Source organism: Eptesicus fuscus, chromosome 5 (genome assembly GCF_027574615.1).
Source record: "Eptesicus fuscus isolate TK198812 chromosome 5, DD_ASM_mEF_20220401, whole genome shotgun sequence".
Lineage (NCBI taxonomy): Eukaryota > Metazoa > Chordata > Mammalia > Chiroptera > Vespertilionidae > Eptesicus > Eptesicus fuscus.
In genome coordinates this window covers 65,761,951-65,782,862 of record NC_072477.1, presented here as the reverse complement: position 1 = coordinate 65,782,862, position 20,912 = coordinate 65,761,951, and the positions used below count along the sequence as shown (strand labels likewise).

Sequence of the window (20,912 nt, the reverse complement as noted above, 5' to 3'; positions counted from 1 at the left end):
AAATTTGACCTTGTCACAGGCCTCCTCCTTTAAAGTTCAAGGGTTTCCCACTGTTCTTGGGATAAACAAACATCCTTCTGCAGTCCAGTATGGCCTTGCACCTTCTTGTCTCTGGCCACCAGAACTCCTGCAGGCCTTCTTTTAAGGGCCTCACAGGACCTATGCACTGGCTGTTCCCTCCACATTAATTCCTGTTTATTTTTCAGACCACTGCTGAAACTTCAATTCCTTAGACAGGCCTTTCTTGACCCCCAGACCAGTTCAGTTACTGTGCTTATAACTGTCTCTTTCCTTCAAACCGTTACTACAGGTGCTATGGGCCAAAGTGCTATGTAAAGCAATATATCAAACAAACAAACAAAACCCCACAGCATGTCAGTGAATAATGTTTTCTTATTCCTTTCCTCATTACCTTAAGCTATTTCCAACTGAAGAGAAAAATTGTATATCACCTAACTTATTGAATTTTGCCTATAGAATATGTATTTGTATTTTACATTTTAAAAAATGATTCTTAGTATGAAACCAAGAAAATGACCCTCACCCAGGTCCCGCTACCTGCCACTTTAAAAATCAAACTCGTTGAGATAGGTGGTTATGAGAAGGCAAGTGGTTTATTCAAGTTGTCAGTAACTCAGGAAGTTGGGGGGACTTCTGTCCTCAAAAACCCATCTTAAGCCCTAGCTGATTTGGCTCAGTGGATAGTGTCGACTTTCCGACTCAAGGGTCCCAGGTTCGATTCCAGTCAAGGTCACATGTCCAGGTTGCAGAGTCGATCCCCAGTAGGGGGCATACAGGAGGCAGCCAATCAGTGATTCTCTTATCATTGATGTTTCTATCTCTCTCTCCCTCTCTCTTTCTTTCTGAAATCAATAAAAATATATTATAAAAAAAAAAAACATCTTAAAATCTCAGTGCAGGCAGAGGTTTTTATAAGGAGAGAGAAGCACAACTAAGAGATCAGGGGGAGGAGCTGTGGATGTGCTGTCTCTCCCAGGAGTAAAGGGAGGGGGAACTGAAGGGGAGTAGGAACATGCCGCTTCTCTTGAGAAAGGGAAGAGGGAGCAAGGGAAAGGTGGGGAGGGGGCCCAAGGGTAGTTGCAGAGCTCCTTCTCAAGCTTCCTCCCCTTGTTCAGAGGCTCTCTCTCTTCAAACAGTAATCTGTGGATTTACAGCTCATGGTTGGCACCAGCAGCCCCCTCCCCTGAAACAGGCTGCTCTAAGCTGTAATGAAAGCTCACTAAGAAGTGAAAACACGGAATTTATTTACACTTTTAAAAAAATCTTTTTATTGATTTCAGAGAGGAAGGAAGAGGGAAAGAGAGATAGAAACATCAATGATGAGAGAGAATCACTGATTGGCTGCCTCCTGCACTCCCCACACTGGGGACTGAGCCCGAAACCTGGGCATGTGTCCTTGACCGGAATCGAACCCAGGACCCCTCAGGCCACAGGGCGACACTCTATTCACTGAGCCAAACCAGCTAGGGCTATTTACACATTTTAATAAAACACAGGGCTGACTATAACCTTGAGAAAATGCAGAATATAAAACCTTTATTGCTTAACTGAAATGTTAATTCTTGGTTACAACTATTCATATAACTGCTCCATGTAGGAATCACAGTAGTCAACATTAAGTACAACTTTATTACCATATATTTCTTAATCCCTAAATATGCAGTTAAAGGTGTTTTCAGAAATGACTATGAAACTGATGAGAGCTAAAATAATTTCAGAAGTCAAATAGATATGAATCTTGGCCAGAGAGCTCCTTAATTTCTCATCTTCTATAAACAGCTTCACAAATAATTTGGAAAATCAGCCTAGATGTAAACATAATAAACCACATTTCCTGTCCATTCTTGAAGTTGATCTTTCTCAAGAAATGATTGAACAGCACCTGTCTTTGAAGATGGCAGTAAGGCCTGACCCTGGTAGAGCTCTGGTTCTAGATCAGTTTTCTATGTTGGACTGGTCAGGAGTCACTTCCTTCAGCATCTTCATCAGTGAACTTAAGTGATTATGCGTTAGTATTATCTTCTCTTTTATCTGGGAAGAGAAATATATATATATAATAAAAGGCTAATATGCAAATTGTCCTCTAGACCGGTAGTTCAACTGGGAGTTCGACCAGGGCCTGCAGGCCCTGCCCCTGGGCTGGCCCTGCCCCCTCTCCCAATTGCCTGCCCGCCCCACATCAGGGTAGGCCAACCAGACCCCACCCGTGCACAAATTAGTGCACTGGGCCTCTAGTATATATATATTAGGGCATCTACCTCTCAATTTGCTGATTTTAGAAGTCACTTCAAATTCATGCTAGTGATTGGGAGCTGGCAATGTCTCAACACATTTCATTAATACATTTGTTCTCTTTCTAAAAGAAGTTTATGTAACATAGAGTACAATAAGATCCTCAGATATAAGATTTCACATGAAAAAAGACTAGTCATTGTTACTTCTATCTTCTTCCTTCCTACCTCTATCACCAGGTTTAAACTCCAAAAATTGGGAAGGAAGACAAAATGCCTTTCTTTAATATTCTAATGGTCTTCAGAAGTAGCTCTAGTTGTCAGGTTTAGAAGAGGTATTTGTTGCAATTCGATAATTTTCAATAGTTCTTTCACCGTAGAATAGTTGTATTTAGAACCAAATTTAGTGTTCTTCAGCATACAACATGTACTTAGACTCATAAATAAAAATAAACTTATCATGGATACAGAAAAATGGATTAACAGTTTTCTGTTGAAGTCATGCGTAACAACAAAAAAATCTTATTTCCATAATTTGTACAGTACACTAAATCTATTTTTTATGATTCAAGATATAAGCATATACAAAATTTATCAGAAAATTTTGCTTAAACAGACAATTCTTACTGGGGTGCTCCTGGACATAATCAATCATTTTTCTTTTGCTTTCAAGAGATTTCTCTCACCCCTGCCAGCCCCCCAATCCCCTGTCCGCCATGCATATCACTCTGGGTGTCATGATCTTTTATTTTTTTGTAAGTTTTATTTGTATAACTAAATGCCCATGATAGTAGCTTCAGACTGGAAAGAGCAAAATAAAAGAACACAAAATCAAAAATAAAAAGAGAGATTTCTCTCTTTATCTATATTCCAATATTTTTACTATGATGTGCTGAGGTATATAGATCTCTCTGCATTTATCCTTCCTGACCTTGTTGAAGTTTCAAATATGTAGATTAATGCTTTCCATCAAACTTGAAAAATTTTAACCATATCTCCTTGAACATTTTTTCTACTTTCTTTCTCTCCTTTTTTGTACTCCCACCACTAAAGCATATTTAGGTGTGCTTGATGTGTCCTGTAAGTCTCTTAGGCTCAGTTCATTTTTCTTTCTTTTTTCTCTCTTCTTCAGATTGCATAAGGTTATCAATCCATATCTCTAAGTTTGCTGCTTCTTTCTTTGGCCAGTTCAAATCCGTTGCGCCCCTCTAGTGAATCTTTCATTTCAGTGTTTATACTTTTCAACTCACTGGATTTTTATTTAATTATAATTTCTCTCTCTTTAGGCGATAACCTCTATTTGAAGAGACACTGTCATCATGCCTTTCCTTTCCTTCTCTAACCATGTTTTTCTTTAGTTTTGGACATATTTATATTAGCGGCTTTATAGGCTTTGTCTAATATTTGGGTCCTTTAAAAGGCAGTGTATGGTGTCCACTTTTTTGTTGTTGTTAATTATCACCCAAGGATATTTTTCCATTGATTTTTAGAGAGTGGAAGGGAGAGACAGAGAAAGAAATATCGATGTGAGAGCGACATATTGATTGGTTGCCTCCCACACAGCCCCTACCAGAGCTGGGGATCGAGCCTGCAACCACAGCACATGCCTTTGAGCAGAATCGAACCTAGGACCCTTCAGTCCACAGGGTGATGCTCTATTCTCTGAGCCAAACCGGCTAGGGCTCTGATATCTGCTTTTTATCCAGTGTATGGATCATACTTTTCTTTGTGTGTCTAATTTTTTATTGAAAATGGACAATTTATTTATTTATTTTTAATGGCCAGTTTAGATAATATATTGTAGCAACTCTGGATACTAAACAGGACACACATTCCTTCCTTTAGTGGTGGTTTGCTCATCTGTTTAGAAAGTTGGCTAGACTGTTTTATTGATGCCTGTTTCCCTCAGTGTGCAGCCTGTAACTCCTCAGAGAACACAGCCTTGGGATGACTGGTTTTAGCAAGGCTCTCTGTCTCTTTCCTTGATCTCTTTGTAGGCTGTCTGCCTCCATTAGCATCACACCCAGCTATTAACCTCCACTAACTGCTGGCTGATTGCTCTATTGTTTTCAACAATGCCCTGGGACATAAATTGCTCCATAGTCTAATCCAATTAAATTCAGACACTTAGTAGGGATAACCTTTATTAAAGCCAGTTCCAACTCCAGGAGGCCTGCTCTTAGCTATTTCCCTGATTCTCTCATAAACTAGTCTAAGGTTTAGCTTGTTGCTCTCATAGAACTACCAGCTTCCTTTTAAGCAAAAATCTCCATTGTTTTGGGCAGTACCCTTAGAGTTGAACATCCCCACACAGTTTCAAATAGCCAGCTCTTCCCAGACAAAAAAAAGAGGAAGGAATTCATCACCACCAAACCAGTATTACAAGAAATATTAAAAGGACTTCTTTGAGGGGTAAGGGAGGATCAATAATAAAATGGCAATAACTACATACACATATCAATAATTACTTTAAATGTAAATGGTTAACTGCTCCAATGAAAAAACAGATGGCTGAATGGATAAGAAAACGAGGCCTGCCCTGGCCGAATGGCTCAGTTGGTTGGAGTGTTGTTCCAAGCACCAAAAGGTGGCAGGTTTGATTCCCAATTAGGGCACATACCCAGGTCGCAGGTTCTATCCCAGGTTGGGGTGTGTACAGGGGGACTGATTGATGTGTTTCTTGCATATCAATGTTTCTCTCTCTCTTATCCTCTCTCTCTAAAATCAATAAAAAACATATCCTTGGGTATTAAAGAAAAAGAAAAAAGAACTTTTAATTGCCCTGGTCCGTGTGGCTCGGTTTGTTGGATTGTCATCCTGTGCACCAGAAGGTCCCAGTTTTGATTCCCGGTCAGGGCATGTAGAACCTGGGTTGGGGTTAGATCCCCACTCAGGGCATGTGGGAGACAGCCAATTGATGTATCTCTTGCACATCCATGTCTCTCTTCCCCTTCCTTCCTCTTCAGAAAAATCCATTAAAAAAATTGTTGGAGTATCATATCGTTTCATCATTCCCAAGGTCATTGGTACAAATTATCAGGAGTTGTCTAGATTAAAGGATACACAACAATCATGAAATGTTACCTCTGCAATCTTTTCTGGTAGAGGCATGTTGTGAATATCCACCTCAGATGCATTTACTATGGCTTTTGTTTTTAAGAGATAGCTAGATAGAAAATAGAAAATATTAGTATTAGACCACAGTTAAGATAATCAGTGAAGCAAACTTGCTCTCTAAAGCAGTATGTGTCAAGCAAAGACAGCCTTCTTACTGATTTCCATTTCAAGATTCACAATGTATTTTGTAGAAAAAACAAATTATCAATTAACAAATCATCAGAGAGACACTGTCCTCATCCCACCCCTTGCCAGTCAGGAATACATGAGATAAAATTAACCCAGGAGAAACTAGAAAAAAAATCAGAGTCATAGGAATAATTCTGATGAGTATAAGCTTCACACTCCACCATTAGATCATGTAGCACAGCTAGAAGAAAAAGAATCACATTATGAAAAATTACTACTTGTTGGCTACCCAGAAGCTATTCCTCAGTTCTTTGGTGTTAACAAAATTTTGTTTAGGGCAGCAGTGTGCCCGGTCCTAGGAGATGAACCATACTATTCTAAGCCAGTTGTGGCAATCTTATTCCCTACTGTCACATAACTTGCTGTCCTAGCTTAAGTGATCATGTGACATTGTGCTAATAAAAGACTATTCCTTGTATTCCCATACTTCCCATATCCTTTTCCGTCCAGGTGGAGATGATACTGTCTATGAATGTAATGCTTATAATTGCAGCAGCCATCTTGCATCCAAGAAGAAAGGGCCAAGAGAACCAGAGATGATGACCCAGAGCCCTGTCATGGCTGAGGCATTGGAAAACTCCTGGAGTGGCCAACTGCCCCCACCCCTTACTTGTTAAAGCCGTTATAGTCAGGTTTTCTGTGACTGGCAACCAAATTCATCCTGATACAAACAGATACAGATTTATTATCTTTCCAGACTCATGCTACCGATACTTTCCTAATTTCTAGTTAATCAAAAAGAATATACTGACCTTTGAGTCCAACTCATTTTATAGATTAAGAAATGACATAGAATCCCATAGTGCTTTTAAAATTTATATTCCAATTTTTTGTTACTAAAAGTTTATTTCCCCTAAACAAAACTCAATTACAGCTCTGCTGAAACAATTATAACCATTTCTAAAAAATATTTGAGGTTACTAATAGCACACATTTAGTTATCCCCCTCTTTAAACTTAATTCTAAATAGAAATTATGTAAGAAGAAACTAGAGCTGAAACCGGTTTGGCTCAGTGGATAGAGCGTCGGCCTGTGGACTCAAGGGTCCCGGGTTCGATTCCGGTCAAGGGCATGTACCTTGGTTGCGGGCACATCTCCGGTGGGGGGTGTGCAGGAGGCAGCTGATCGATGTTTCTGACTCTCTATCCCTCTCTCTTCCTCTCTGTAGAAAAATCAATGAAATATATTTTAAAAAAATAAAAAATAAAAAAAAAAAAGAAGAAACTAGAAATTGAAGTACATCTCAAGTGTATATTTCCTTTTGAAAATATGCATTGAAGAACAAATGGTATATCTAGTGCACACTGAACAACCTCATGGTAAAGGATGGGCTTTATTTGAGAGTTTTATTGCTTAGTCATCCATAACTCAGCTAGAGATATCTATCTAAGCATATTAAAAGAGAAAAGGGAAACTTTATATTTCCTTTATGAAAGGAAAATGAGCTTTAGAGTTAAGACACGGATTCAAATCTCAGCTCCTCTATCTCTCTGAGACTCAGTTTTCTTATTTTATGAACTTAGTGAGGAAAGCATAACGCCTGGCAAAATTAGGTCATCAATGGCAATTTTCTTTTGTTTTTAATGATCAAGAAAAGACATTTTTTAACCTATTAATTTTGAGAGAAACATCAATTTGTTGTTCCACCTATTTATATATTCACTGATTAATTCTTTGTTTTTTTTAATAGATTTTTATTGATTTCAGAGAGGAAGGGAGAAAGAGAGAGGGAGAGAGAGAGAGAGAAGCCCGAAACCTGGGTATGTGCCTGACCAGGAATAGAAGCATATATATCTTTTGGTGTCCGGGACAACGCTCCAACTGACTGAGCCACATAGGCCAGGGCTTTTTTTTTTTTTTTAATTGATCACAGAGAGAAGAAGGGAGGGAAAGAGAGCTAAAATCTTTTTTATAAGAGACAGTGCCTGACTTGAACATCTTCTTTGGTGGGAACATTTTGCCTTTTCTGGAAGATCTTATAAAATTTATTTGATAAAGAATATCTTTGTCACTCTGGCTGGTGTGGCTCAGTTTGTTAGGCGTCCTCCTGTGCACGGAAGGGTTGCCGGCTCGATTCCCAATCAAGACACATGCCTGGGTTGCAGGCTCCATCCCTGGTAGGGGGCATGCAGGAAGCAGCCAATTGATTTTTTCCTTTCACATCAATGTTTCTCTCTAAAAATCAATTTCAAAAAAAGACTAAGTCTACTCACCATTCCATTTTGTCACTGGAAAGGCAGAAGTGACCTTTCAATGCACCCAGGGCAGCATGGGTAGAATACAGATGGAAACCAATGGGAATCCCACAGGAACTACAGAATAAAAGGTTGTAAGTGCTGGAGGGGGAAAAAAACAGAATATGGGTAAGAAAGAAAATCTGCAAACAAATACAAAATAACCAGCATCTGGATGCATTCCTAAGAACTATGCTATAATAGGAATGTCACATTCAAGAAAGGTTAACTCAGATTTTTAAAAATATATATATTTTATTGATTTTTTACAGAGAGGAAGGGAGAGGGATAGAGAGCCAGAAACATCGATGAGAGGGAAACATTGACCAGCTGCTTCCTGCACACCCCCCACCGGGGATGTGCCCGCAACCAATGTACATGCCCTTGACCGGAATCGAACCTGGGACCTTCCAGTCCGCAGACTGACGCTCTATCCACTGAACCAAACCGGTTTCGGCTAACTCAGATTTTAATATAATTACACCCTAGATTAAAGATAACCTTGTGTATTCTGGCCACAAAAGAAATCATGGATGCAGAACTGTCAATTCAACAGAGTAAAGTTATTTACATCTGAAAAGCAGAAAGAGAGCTAACTAATCAGATTAACATTTAAACATATAAAACTACATAACACTATTTAATTTAGCTACCATTACATAATCAAGCTGACCTGGGCTTACTAAATAATTTATTAATAGAATTCAAATCAGTATTTTTATTGTGCAGATAAAACAAAAAACTTTAAGAAAAGGAATCCACTTGGTTAATATGGCTCAGTGGCTGAGTGCACCATGCACCAAGAGGTCCCCGGTTCTATCCCCAGACAGGGCATATGCCTGGGTTTTGGGCTTGATCCCCAGTAGGGCCTACAGGAGGCAGCCAATTGATGTTTCTCTCTCATCAATGTTTCTATCTCTCTATCCTTCACCCTCTAAAAAAATAAATAAAAGAAAAAAAATCCTATTACCCTTAGCAAGCCATTAATTTTCTTTTCCTTCATCCTCTGAAACATTACTGGATGAAGAATCGGGAAATATTGATTTTAGTTCTAGTTACTAATATACCACTTGGGTAAGTCACTTACCATATTTGCTGGCATATAAGAATATCCAGCCCTAGCCGGTTTTGCTCAGTGGATAGAGCATCAGCCTGCGAACTGCAGGGTTCCAGGTTCAATTCTGGTCAAGGGCACATACCTGGGTTCAGGCTCAATCCCCAGGAGTGTGCAGTAGGCAGCCAATCAATGCTTCTCTCTCATCATTGATGTTTTTATCTCTCTTTCCCTCTCCCTTCCTCTGTGAAATCAATCCTCCTATATATAAAAAGGCTAATATGCAAATCAACTGAACGGCCAAAGGACCAGTCACTATGATGTGCACTGACCACCAGGGGGCAGACGCTCAATGCAGGAATGCAGGAGCTGCCCCCTGGGTGGTCAGTGTGCCAGAAGCCAGGCTCACGGCTGGCAAGTGCAGCGATGGTGATGGGAGCCTCTCCCGCCTCTGTGGCTGTGCTAAGGATGTCTGACTGCCTGTGGGAAACGGACCTGAGGCATCAATTGGACATCCCGAGGGCTCCCAGACTGTGAGAGGGTACAGGCCGGCTGAGGGCTCCCCCCCCCCCCGCCAGTGCACGAATTTCATGCACTGGGCCTCTAGTAAAGATATACTTACAAAACAAAACGTTCCTGCTCTCTCCCTCCAGGAAGGAGCATGCCAGCACCTCTCCCTTCCCCTTCTTCACCCACAGGCATGCGTCTCCTAAACTCTAAGGGATTCCCCTCCCACTCCCCCCCCCCCCGCCCAAGGTCTGCAACCAGACACAATGCACAGGGGCAGCTGGTCCCAGGCTAACCCCCTGATCCTGTCTCCAAGGCCCCCTTTTCTCTGACTTCTTAGTGAGCTAAGGTAACCCAGTCTAGACTCATTTTCCCACCTAATTCCTCTCCTGTAGCTTCTATTCTAGGCCCATCCGTGTTTCACTGTCCCCAGCATTTAATAAACATCCTCTAAAAATCACCTGGACAAGTATTGTGAAATCTTTCCTGCACCAAGTCAAGAATCCACACACTACCAGCTGGCTCTAGGCACAACCACTCAGGGCCAGGTCCCCTTTTCTGGTAACACTCAGGCCTGTGAACTTGGACTAAACCAATGGCTCTTGCTTGACAACTACAACTCTTGGGACTTCTCATCCTAATTGCATGAACCAATAACTAGTAATGAATTTCTTCCTGCCATGTCCCATGGCTCCTCTTATTCCAAAAACACCCAACACATGGTTCTTTCCTTCCAGTGTTTTATAAACCATCTAGATCAGTACTGTTCAATAGAAATATGTGAGACACATAAGTAATTTTATAAATGTTTTTTAATATGTTTTTATTGATTTTTAGAGAGAGAAGGGAGAGGGATAGAGAGATAGAAACATCGATGAGAGAGAAACATCATTGATGGCTGCCTCCTGCATGCCTCCTATTGGGGATGGAGCCTGCAACCCAGGCATGTGCCTCTTGGTTCCTGGGTCAATGCTCAACCACTGAGCCATACCAGTCGGGTGCCAAATAAGTAATTTTAAATTCTTAGTCTTGTTTAAAATTTTTTTAAAGAAAAACGTGAAATTAATTTTAACATATTTTATGCTATCCAATATATCAAAAATATAACTAACATTTAATCAATATTTCTAAGTTATTAAATTATTTTGTACCAAGTGTTTAAAATCCAGTATGTATTTTGCCCTCACAGCATATCTCAAGTCGGAATGGCCACAGTGCTCAATAGCTATGTGGCTAGTGGTTACAGCATTGGAGAGCATGGGTCTAGATGCATTCTTCTTCTTCTTTCTAAGATGATATTCAGAGAGCTTCTGCCTCTGATCCCACATGTCCAATTCCAAACAGGCTACCACTTCTTCCCTCCATTCCCTTTGGGTGGGAAGAGGACACTCCAGTAAAGATAAGGAGTGTCTTTCAATTGGGAAAGAGGAACAACAGACCTCTTCCTGGTTACTAACTAAAGCAACTAAGAATTCACATACCTTAGCCCAGCTGGTTTGGCTCAGAGGTTGAGTGCTGACCAAGAGGTCACTAATTCAATTCCTGGTCAGGGCACATGACTGGGTTGTGGGCTCAATCACCAGTAGGGGGCGTGCAGGAGGTAGCCAATTGATGTTTCTCTCTAGGATGTTTCTATCTTTCTATCCCTCTCCCTTCCTTTCTCTCTAAAAATCAATAAACATATTTTTTAAAAAGACTATGAATACATTTTACAAAAAAAAAAAAAAATGAATTCCTATAATTTAACCCTAAAACTGAATCAAACTGGTCAGAATGAATTGTATTTGCTGTTAACACCAACACTCCAAGTTGAGGAGCCTTGTTACACTAAATCCACTGAGTACTGTTGTTACGTATAAATCATAACTGGCAAGATGCAAAGTTTACTAGGTGGTATAATACTACCCCATTATCCTCAATGAATACATTCCAAGACCCCCAGTGGATGCCTGAAACCATGGATAGTCAGTCCTAAACCCTATATATATATTGTTTTTTCCTATATAAACACACACTTTCAGCAGATCGGAATAGCCAGCATGACTACCCTTGCACTTTGGGCCCATTATTAAGTAAAATCAGAGTTACCTGAACACAAGCACAGACATTGTGACAGTTGATCTGATAATCAAGCCAGCTAGTAAATAACTAACCATGAGCGAGATTTCATCACACTATTTAGAATGATGCACAACTTAAAACCTATAAATTGTATTTTTCATTTAATATTTTCAGACTGTAGTTGACCTCGGGTAACTGAAACCGTGAAAAACAAAACCATGGGTAAAGGGGACAGATTACTGTATTCAAGTAGATAACATTCAAACGTGTCTTCCTCCTAGTTTCCTGGATTATGGCAGAATTAGTCCTGCTATTGCTTATTACAAATGCCAGGTTACATGCAAACTTAAAAGTCCTAGTTATCTTGCCGAAACCGGTTTGGCTCAGTGGATAGAGCGTTGGTCTGCGGACTGGAAGGTCCCAGGTTCGATTCCGGTCGAGGGCATGTACCTTGGTTGCGGGCACATCCCCGATAGGGGGCGTGCAGGAGGCAGCTGGTCGATGTTTCTCTCTCATCGATGTTTCTAGCTCTCTATCTCTCTCCCTTCCTCTCTGTGAAAAATCAATAAAACATAAAAAAAAAAAAAAAAAAAAAAAGTCCTAGTTATCTCAAAGGATTGTGGTTTGTAGTAAGTTATTATCACTATACACCAAAATATAATTTTCTTGCCCTGGCTGGTTTGGTTCAGTGGATAAAGCATCGGCCCAAGGACTGAAGGGTCCCGGGTTCGATTCCGGTCAAGGGCGGGTACTTTGGTTGCAGGTTCCCGGGTGCGAGCCGGGAGGCAACCAATTGATGTGTCTCTCACATAGATGTTTCTGTCTTTCCCTCTCCCTTACACTCTCAATAAAAATCAATGGAAAAATATCCTCGGATGAGGATTAACAAAAACAAACAACATAATTTTCTCCTTTTTCCTCTACTAGACATACCTTCTTAGCCTCACTTCACTTGCACAAGCCACTAGGGATACGTAGCCCTCAAAGAGATCTTAAAATCTATCCACAAATACAACTTTTCCACCGATTACTGCATCAAGTTCGTAGAAGACTGAAACAGGTAAAAGGAACAAACTTCCAATACATTGTATGGATGGAATAAACTTTTCTTCCAGCGCAAGATCGCTCCTCAGTATCATCAAGTCAGGGACTGGAGACCGATCAGGAATCTTAGTACGTACCTGCCTTTGAGTAAACCTTCAATGCCAACAAGGAAGGGAGCTTCCAAAACAACGTTATTTGTAACCCCTATGAAGAATTAAAAAAAAAAAAGAAGAAGAAGAAGAAGCGATCAGAACCAGCACCTGTGCGGCCTTGAAGGGAAAACCTACTCCTCCACAATAATCAAGGAAAGTTTCCCCCAATTTCCAGATAATAATTCCGTTTTCTTCCCCAACCGGCTCTCTGCCACCCCGGGAGAGAGCGGGAACACCCTCCTGCGCCTCCCCATCTTGGGCCCCCTCTGCCTTCCCCAGACGCCGCCCCCACTCACTGGAGAAAACTACGGCCCCGAGGGACCCCGAGAGGTTCCAGGCGAGGTGCACCGAGTCGGCGAGCACGGCGTGGCATCGCGCGCACTGGAACACCGCGCACCTCTCGGGCCGCAGCCAGGCCGGCAGCCGCGGTCCGGGTGGCGGCTCCTCCGTCCACAGCTCTGCGGAGCCGAGCGGCGAGGACCCCTTCACCACCTGTGTGTCCCACTCCATGGACGTCGTAAAAGAGGACCTGTCAATTGTCTTAGTGCCATCACAAAAGTCAGCCTCCGGCGGCTTTGCATACCGAGAGCGATGCCGCCGCGGCCGAGCAGCCATCTTCCCGCGGCCGCCGCCGGGATTTCGAACGCGCACCAGGCCCCGCCCCAAGCACGGGTCCTGCGTCTTCATTGGACACCGCGAGCCGGCCCTGAAGCGCAGGCACTGCCTGGTGAGGGGTGTGATGGAACCTGCGTTGGATGAGGGGATCAGCCTTTCTATTGGTCAACTCCAGGAAACCCCGCCTTCAATACCTTTTTAACCAATGGAAGTGAAGCATCCCTAGTTTAAACTGTGTATAAAGCTTGACTGGGTCAACGATTGTAGTGCGCCTGAGTTTTGAACCGCGCGCCGGAGGTTGGAGGGCGCTTCGCCGGGTTGCCTGGATTGCTGGTCGGGATGACCGTCCCCTCCCTCGAGGAGCTGGACTCCTTCAAGTACAGTGACCTGCAGAACTTGGCCAAGAGTCTGGGCCTCCGGGCTAACCTGAGGGTAAGGAGCCGGCGGTTCCGAACGGGAGCGGGTGGGGTAGGCTGAGCGGCCTTGCGGAGAAGCGGTGGGCAGGGACCGAGCGGGCCCCTGGAGGTGAGGGAGTAGGTATGGTTCTCAAGTATCCCTACACCTGCAAAAGTTGGGCGGAAAGGGAACCATATTCTTCACCTGATTTTGAGGCTGACTTTTCTGGGGGCTCCCATAGGCCTCGGCTTCAAAAGGATTTGTTTGGTTTGGTTTTATTGGAAATACTCGGTGATACTTCCCAGGGCATCAATGACCAAATGCAGGCCCAGAAAGCTCAAGGAGCTCTAATTGCCCATTGATTGGTAGGCAGTCGCGGAAATACTGCCTTGGCTTTTGGAAAATTCAACATAGTAGCACTTGTATAATTTGTAATAGCACCCAGAATCTCTTAATACTACTTTATTGGGGGACCTGGAAGTAAGGGTGGTTTTTAAGGGACCATACCTCTGGACACATTTTTATAACTCAGCCTTGATCTGGAATGATCGTTCATTTATTGATCACTATTGTGGTAGTGTTTCCAAACCAGTAAGGTCTTTGACTCCGAGGCTGCAAAATGTTGGAGGGAAATGTGGAGATTCAGTTTGGGATTGGGTTTCTATATTAGATTCTAGTGGCATTTTCTTATATAATGCTAATGTATACTCTGGAGATTTGTTCTTATGGCTTTTAAGTGGTTTAAACAAAATAATCAGTGCTCAGGTATTTGTTGTGGCAGAATAATAAAGGAGGGTCTTTGGAGATATTTCTTTCTTTTTTTAAAATACATTTTTATTGACTTCAGAGAGGAAGGGAGAGAGAGAAACATCAATGAAGAGAGAGAATCATGGATCAGCTGCCTCCTGCACGCCCCCCACTGGGGACCAAACCCACACCTGGGCATGTGCCCTTGACTGGAACTGAACCTGGGACCCTTCAGTCCCCAAGCATGCACTCCATCGGCTGAGCCAAACCAGCCAGGGCATCTGAGCTATGATGTTTAATGGTTCCCTAATACTTCATAAACAAAGCCGAATACCTTAGCTTAAATTCCTTAGGCTTTTTGCAATCTGGCTAGAATCTTTTATCCAAGTCTGTATCAAAACTTGGTACCTTTGTCCATCATATTGCCTTTGCTAATTTTGACCCTTCGGCCTCAGATCACCTCCTTCCTCTTGTCTTCTTTATCTGCATGAATCATTTCCATTTATTCTTCTTTTCCCCTTTTTATTTAATTTTTTTTGGGTGACATTGGTTACTAAAATGAAATAGTCTTCAGGTGTACCATTCTGTAATACATCACCTGTATTTTGTGTGTTCACCATCCCAAATTAAGTCTCCTTTCATCACCACTTACCTCCCCATACCCTCTTCTATCTCCCCCATCCCTCCTTTTCACTCTGGTAATCACCTTAATATTGTCTGTCTCAGTTTTGTTTTCTTTTGGTTTTTGCTTAATCCCTTCACCTTTTCCACCCAGCCCTGCAACTCCCCTCCTCTCTATCAGTCCCACTGAACTGTCATCACTGACTTGATGCCCCACCCCCTCCTCTTCATTTCCTTAGCAACAGGTCCACCACCCCAGTAACCCCAGGAGCCCTCTGTGCTTTTAAACAGTTTAATTTTAAGTGCTGACTTTGAGCGCTTGCAGGCTTCCGCCTTGTACTCTGTGTGTTATCTTCTCTACTAAAAGTTAAGTTCCTTGAACTGGGATCTTTTCATCCTTCCACCTTGGAAGCCTTCACAGTACTACTAAGTCAGTACATTTTATATAGGAGATGCTGAGTATTTATTCAGACTATTATTTACGCCTACTTCTTGGCAGTGCACCACAGGATAGCAAGAGGTTTACAGAAGAGGTTTCTACCTCAGTTCAGTGCTCTGACTAACAGTAAGGCCCCACAACCACTTGGATCTCTAAAGAGCTATTGCAAGTTTAGATCTTTTTCTGAAAGTCCCACCGATCATTGTCTCTTGAGGCACCTGATCTGAGGTAGTTAACTAATCATCTGTTTTCATAGAGGTGGAGTAATACAATATTTGTTACTATAGACCCCATTGCCTGCCTAGCGCACAATATCTGGCACATAGTAGGTGTCAAATATTTGTTGAGAGGTACAATTCTCAGGCGTACAAGGCTTTATTATAGCCAATTATAAAAAGACACCTTTGACATGGATAAAATTAAATTTGGACTAGGTATTAAATTCTAGATATTGTTAATTTTATTCGGTATGATAATGGTATTGTGGCTGTTTCTCTGTTATTTTTTTACTAGTTATGTCCTTATCTCTTCGTAATACCAAGTATTTACAGGTGAAATGTTATGATGCCTTGGATTTGTTATAAAATACTTTGGGGTTGAAACTAGTCTCTACTTTTGTATGTATTTGAAATTTTCCATAATTAAAGTATTTGAAATTATTTATAATTGGTACAGCCCAGGAGCTCCTTAAATCAATTGCCTATTTAAATTCCAAGTACATAGCAAAAATGAATAAATTGCTCCAAGCAATTATCAAGATTTAGTTATTTTAAAAAATGTAACTGAGTTACACCAGTCTGATAACGTTCAGTTACCTGCTGAAGTCTCTACCCTAATGGGCAAGCCCAGCTGTGTTCTCTCACAACATCCTGCGCTTCCTCGTGCTGGCACTGACCCCACTGCGTTGTCATTGCCTTTCCTTGTCTGACTTCACTCTGCTGTGAAATCTGTGAGGGCAGGGACCAGTTCTGTTTCAGCCTTCATTTTATTCCCAGAGCCCGCCGCTCAAAGAACATTTGATGAATACAAGAACAGAAAGAAATGTTCAATGTATCTGTCTTGCTTATTTGATTTTTTTTTTTAAATATATTTTATTGATTTTTTACAGAGAGGAAGGGAGAGGGAGAGAGAGTCAGAAACATTGACCAGAGAGAAACATCAATCAGCTGCCTACCGCACACCCCCCACTGGGGATGTGCCCGCAACCAAGGTACATGCCCTTGACCGGAATCGAACCTGGGACTCTTGAGTCCACAGGCCTATGCTCTATCCACTGAGCCAAACCGGTCAGGGCTGTCTTGCTTATTTGATTTTTGGCTCTACTGTTAAGATCTTTAACTTTCCTGCAGGCAGACAAGCTGCTAAAAGCCTTGAAAGCCCACCTGAAAGGAGAAGCAAGAAAAGAAAATGGAAATCAGGTAAGTAAGGTTTTTCATCACCTGTTTAGCAAAACAATCATGTTTAGGTAATGAATGATAGACACAATTAGTGATGTCTTTTAAGACATACTGTTTATTACCAAAAAGATCATGATTGGTTATGGTGAGTCCTTTCATAAAAACTATTGGTTATAAATGGTGAAAGTGTCTTGCAGCAATTAATATGTTGAATAAGATGTTCTTGTACAATTGCAAAAGTTTAACTACTCAGTTGCCAAAAGTTGTAAGAGATAACTTGATATGAGTAGGGAAGGAACTAGATTCAAAGTCAGAAAAACCCAGGTTAAGTAGCAGCTTTGTCATTTTATTGTGTATTACCTGAGAAAACACAAACTCCTTGATTCTTAGTTTCCTGTTCTGAGTGAAAGAGACTTGTAGCAAATGGTAAAGCACTGCTGATGGCAGAGGTTGTCATGGCTGCTTTAAATGTACACCACAGGTTTCTGAGAGGCATGCTGCCTAAAAGGATCAATGAAGGCTTCATTAGGGCCAGGTTTCTTAACTTGAAATAGGGAAAGTGTTGAAAGGCCTTACCGAACTGGGCCTTGGAGAGCATCTGTTATATATCTGGAAATGAAGATAAATATATAAACATGAACTGAAAATCTAACTTCCTCTTATCTGACTGTATAGTCTCTCTAACTGTGTTCCAAGTTATAAACATTTAAAATTCCTTTGATTCCTTTAATTAACTAAAAATAGACAACAAAACAAATTAATAGTTTTTACATCAACTAAATTTTATTTGTGTGTGTGTGTTTTTTTAAATGATTAAGGATACATGATTATAGTTCTATCTGAACCTGATTTACTTTGGATAGTAATTGATAAACTAAATGTAAAATGATCTATCATATTTTAAATTCAACATCTCAGGAGCCATTCTTTTTTTTTTTTTTAATATATTTGATTGATTTTTTTACAGAGAGGAAAGGAGAGGGAGAGAGAGTTAGAAACATCAATGAGAGAGGAACATCGATCAGCTGCCTCCTGCACACCCCCCACTGGGGATGTGCCTGTAACCAAGGCACATGCCCTTGACTGGAATCGAACCTGAGACCCTTGAGTCCACAGGCCCACACTCTATCCACTGAGCCAAACAGGTTAGGGCAGGAGCCATTCTTTTTGAAAAAGTTTCACAAGAGCAGGATGCTAGTCAACATTCAGTCAGATAGAGAATTCCTAAGTGGTGAATCTATCAATCGTGAGCTTAGATTGGTGGAAAAACCTGATGGACAAAAAGTTCATTTATCTAAGACTACAGGAATCAGCACAATCCAAATGCATGGCAAAGAGATCATTAATGTCCCCAAGGATAGACAAATGAGTAAGCTTCCAGACACCCAAATCATTACCTGGGGAATGCCCAGGTGTGGATCATATCTGAGTGAGTGTGACATCAGACCTTCTCGAAGCCTTATTCTCCCACTAGAGGTCAGTCTTAACTATGAATTGGAGCAGCTCAGATGTAGGTTAGTCTGGCTGTGTGCCTCTTTGGTCTTCTTTTTTTTTTTTTTTTTTCAGAGAGGAACGGAGAGGAAGAAAGAGAGAGAAATATCAATGATGAGAGAGAATCATTGATCGGCTGCCTATTGGGGATCAAGCCCACAACCCAGGCATGTGCCCTGACCGGGAATTGAACCATAACCTCCTGGTTCATAGGTCTATGCTCAACCACTGAGCCACGCCTGCCGGGCCTTAGATTTAGACAAGTCTGTTATAGTTAAGCATGGCGCATTCAGGCATTAACACATCTTCGCTATCACTGTTGGCCTCCCGACTAACATACCATGGTTAAGGTGTGTGGGGTTAAAGCAAGACATCTCTGAGAGTTGTGCTAACTGGCTTCTAAAACCAGCTATAGCACCTACACTGCGAGGTGCTACTATGGGGCTGGATTAGGGGATGGGGTGAATAACCACTTTAAAAGTATCTGTATATTACAGTAATGTACGGTGTAATCCGAAGGTACCACTTTTGTTTTTTTTATTTTTTATTTTTTTTAAAATATATATTTTATTGACTTTTTACAGAGAGGAAGGGAGAGAGAGTTAGAAACATTGATGAGAGAGAGACATCAATCAGCCGCCTCCTGCACCCCCCCCACTGGGGATGCACCTGCAACCAAGGTACATGCCCATGACGGGGATCGAACCTGGGACCCTTGAGTCCACAGGCCGATGCTCTATCCACTGAGCCAAACCGGTTAGGGCGCGAAGGTACCACTTTTATAGTGGAACGTTTCTTCTTTTTCTTTTCACTGTCTTCCCCACAACTATTTGGGGAGTTGGGAAGTCATATCCAGATAGTATCTTTCTACTCTCATGTAAATATCCCTGCTCCTTTGACATTATATTCACCTATTCTCATTTCTTGTCTGTTGGCCTTCCTGTTGCTTTCTGATGTTCACTGTCTTTTTGTTTTCCTCATGTTCTGACCTTATTTTGGGTGAATTCAAAGGTTCATCTGGATGTCTCTTATACCCTTGTCTCCTGGTTCCTTAACTCCTGTGACTTTCGTTTCTGCTATTCATCAGCCGCCCATTTCATTGAGTATATTCTGGACTTTATATCCCTTGGAACTATACTAGTTGGTAATATTCCACCTCTGACTAAAACCTTCCACTCTCTAAGCCTCCTTATTCTTTCACTCCCAACACATTTACTTTATTTATTAATGTATTTTTATCAATTTCAGAGAGGAAAGGAGAGGGAAAGAGAGGTAGAATATCAATGATGAGCGGGAATCATTGATCAGATGCCTCCTGCACACCCCCCACTGGGGATTGAGCCCACAACCCAGGCATGTGCCCTTGACCAGAATCAAACCTGGGACACTCTATCCACTGAGCCAAACCAGCTAGAGCCCAACACATTTACTTTATACTGTGGTTCTCAATTCAGGTTGTGTGGGAAAATCATTTGGGGAGAATTATTTTTAAAAATACTAGTATATAGGCCTCACCAAAACCCCGGCCAACTAAATCATTCTCAGAGGGTGGGGTCCAGGTATTATAGTGAAATGGACTGAAAAGTCAGCTACAAAGCAGTCTATTCCCTACTTCCATGTGCAGAGTACCAGGTGTCTGCTACCGGCTAAAATATTAGAAGATTTCTCTGTAAGGAAAGTAGATTGTTATCAAGCCAAGGGCTTCTGGCAATCAAGGATCCCCAGCACGATAGCCTCCTCCTAAGGAACCTACTAGATCAGATTCCACCCGATAACAGGCACGCACATTCAAACTCCTAATGAGGTTTTTGCTCTGAAATATGAATAAAAGACCAACAATCATAGACATTTAAGGAAAGCCTGTAGTCAGAGTTTAAGGAAAAGAAAAAAATGACCCTAGGCTCTGGCTGGGTAGCTCCATTGGTTTATAGCATCATCCCCAAACACCAAGGTTGTAGGTTTCATCCCCCAGTCAGGGCACATACAAGAATCAACCAGGGTGAGGCTGGATCCCGGGTCTGGGTGAGGCCACGCGCCCCCGGGTCTGGGTGAGGCCATGCGCGCCGGGGCCCGGGTGATGCTGGGTCCCAGGTCCAGGTGAGGCCACGTGCCCCTGAGTCCGGGTGAAGCCGTGCCTCTGGGTCCGGGCGAGACCAAACCAGAGGGAGTCGGACCTGCATTACCACCATTGGTCCACCATCCAGAGCTGAAAAGTCAGTGCCGACATGTACACATAAGGACCTGGTGGACATTGAAATTGGGTCTCAAAAGAACTGTTGGTCCAGAAAGAAACTCACTACAGACTGATTCATTTGCCTGTCAGCATAACTATTATTGCTCGTCTCACATTCGGTTCTTAAAAGTATATTTCTAGTAACACACGATCTCACTCATCTAGGGGAAATGATGAACAACATAGACTGAGGAACAAGAACAGAACCAGAAACAAGGAGGCATCGATCGGACTGTCGGGCCTCAGAGGGAGGGTAGGGGAAGGTGGGGGTAGGGGGGAGAGATCAACCAAAGGACTTGTGTGCATGCATACGAGCCTAACCAATGGTTAAGGACAACAGGGGGGTGGGGGCATCCGTGGGGA

At 42.0% G+C, this 20,912-nt stretch overlaps 2 protein-coding genes across 2 annotated transcripts in view; one reads left to right on the top strand and one right to left on the bottom strand.

Annotated features, from left to right (window-relative positions):
- Positions 1-1,575: 1,575 nt before the first annotated feature.
- Positions 1,576-13,228, bottom strand: OIP5 (Opa interacting protein 5). Its single transcript, XM_008143220.3, has 5 exons — positions 12,907-13,228; positions 12,596-12,662; positions 7,772-7,894; positions 5,337-5,418; positions 1,576-2,052 (listed from the first exon to the last, which is right to left on the bottom strand). The coding sequence occupies exons 1-5, from the start codon at positions 13,223-13,225 to the stop codon at positions 1,957-1,959; spliced, it is 687 nt and encodes a 228-aa protein (XP_008141442.2). The 5' UTR covers positions 13,226-13,228; the 3' UTR covers positions 1,576-1,956.
- A 267-nt stretch (positions 13,229-13,495) lies between these two features.
- Positions 13,496-20,912, top strand: part of NUSAP1 (nucleolar and spindle associated protein 1) — a 33,384-nt gene continuing 25,967 nt past the window's right edge. The window contains exons 1-2 of the mRNA XM_054715563.1: positions 13,496-13,657; positions 16,778-16,846. Of these exons, the coding sequence (XP_054571538.1) occupies positions 13,565-13,657; positions 16,778-16,846 (162 nt within the window). The 5' untranslated portion in view covers positions 13,496-13,564. The remainder of the gene's footprint in view (positions 13,658-16,777; positions 16,847-20,912) is intronic.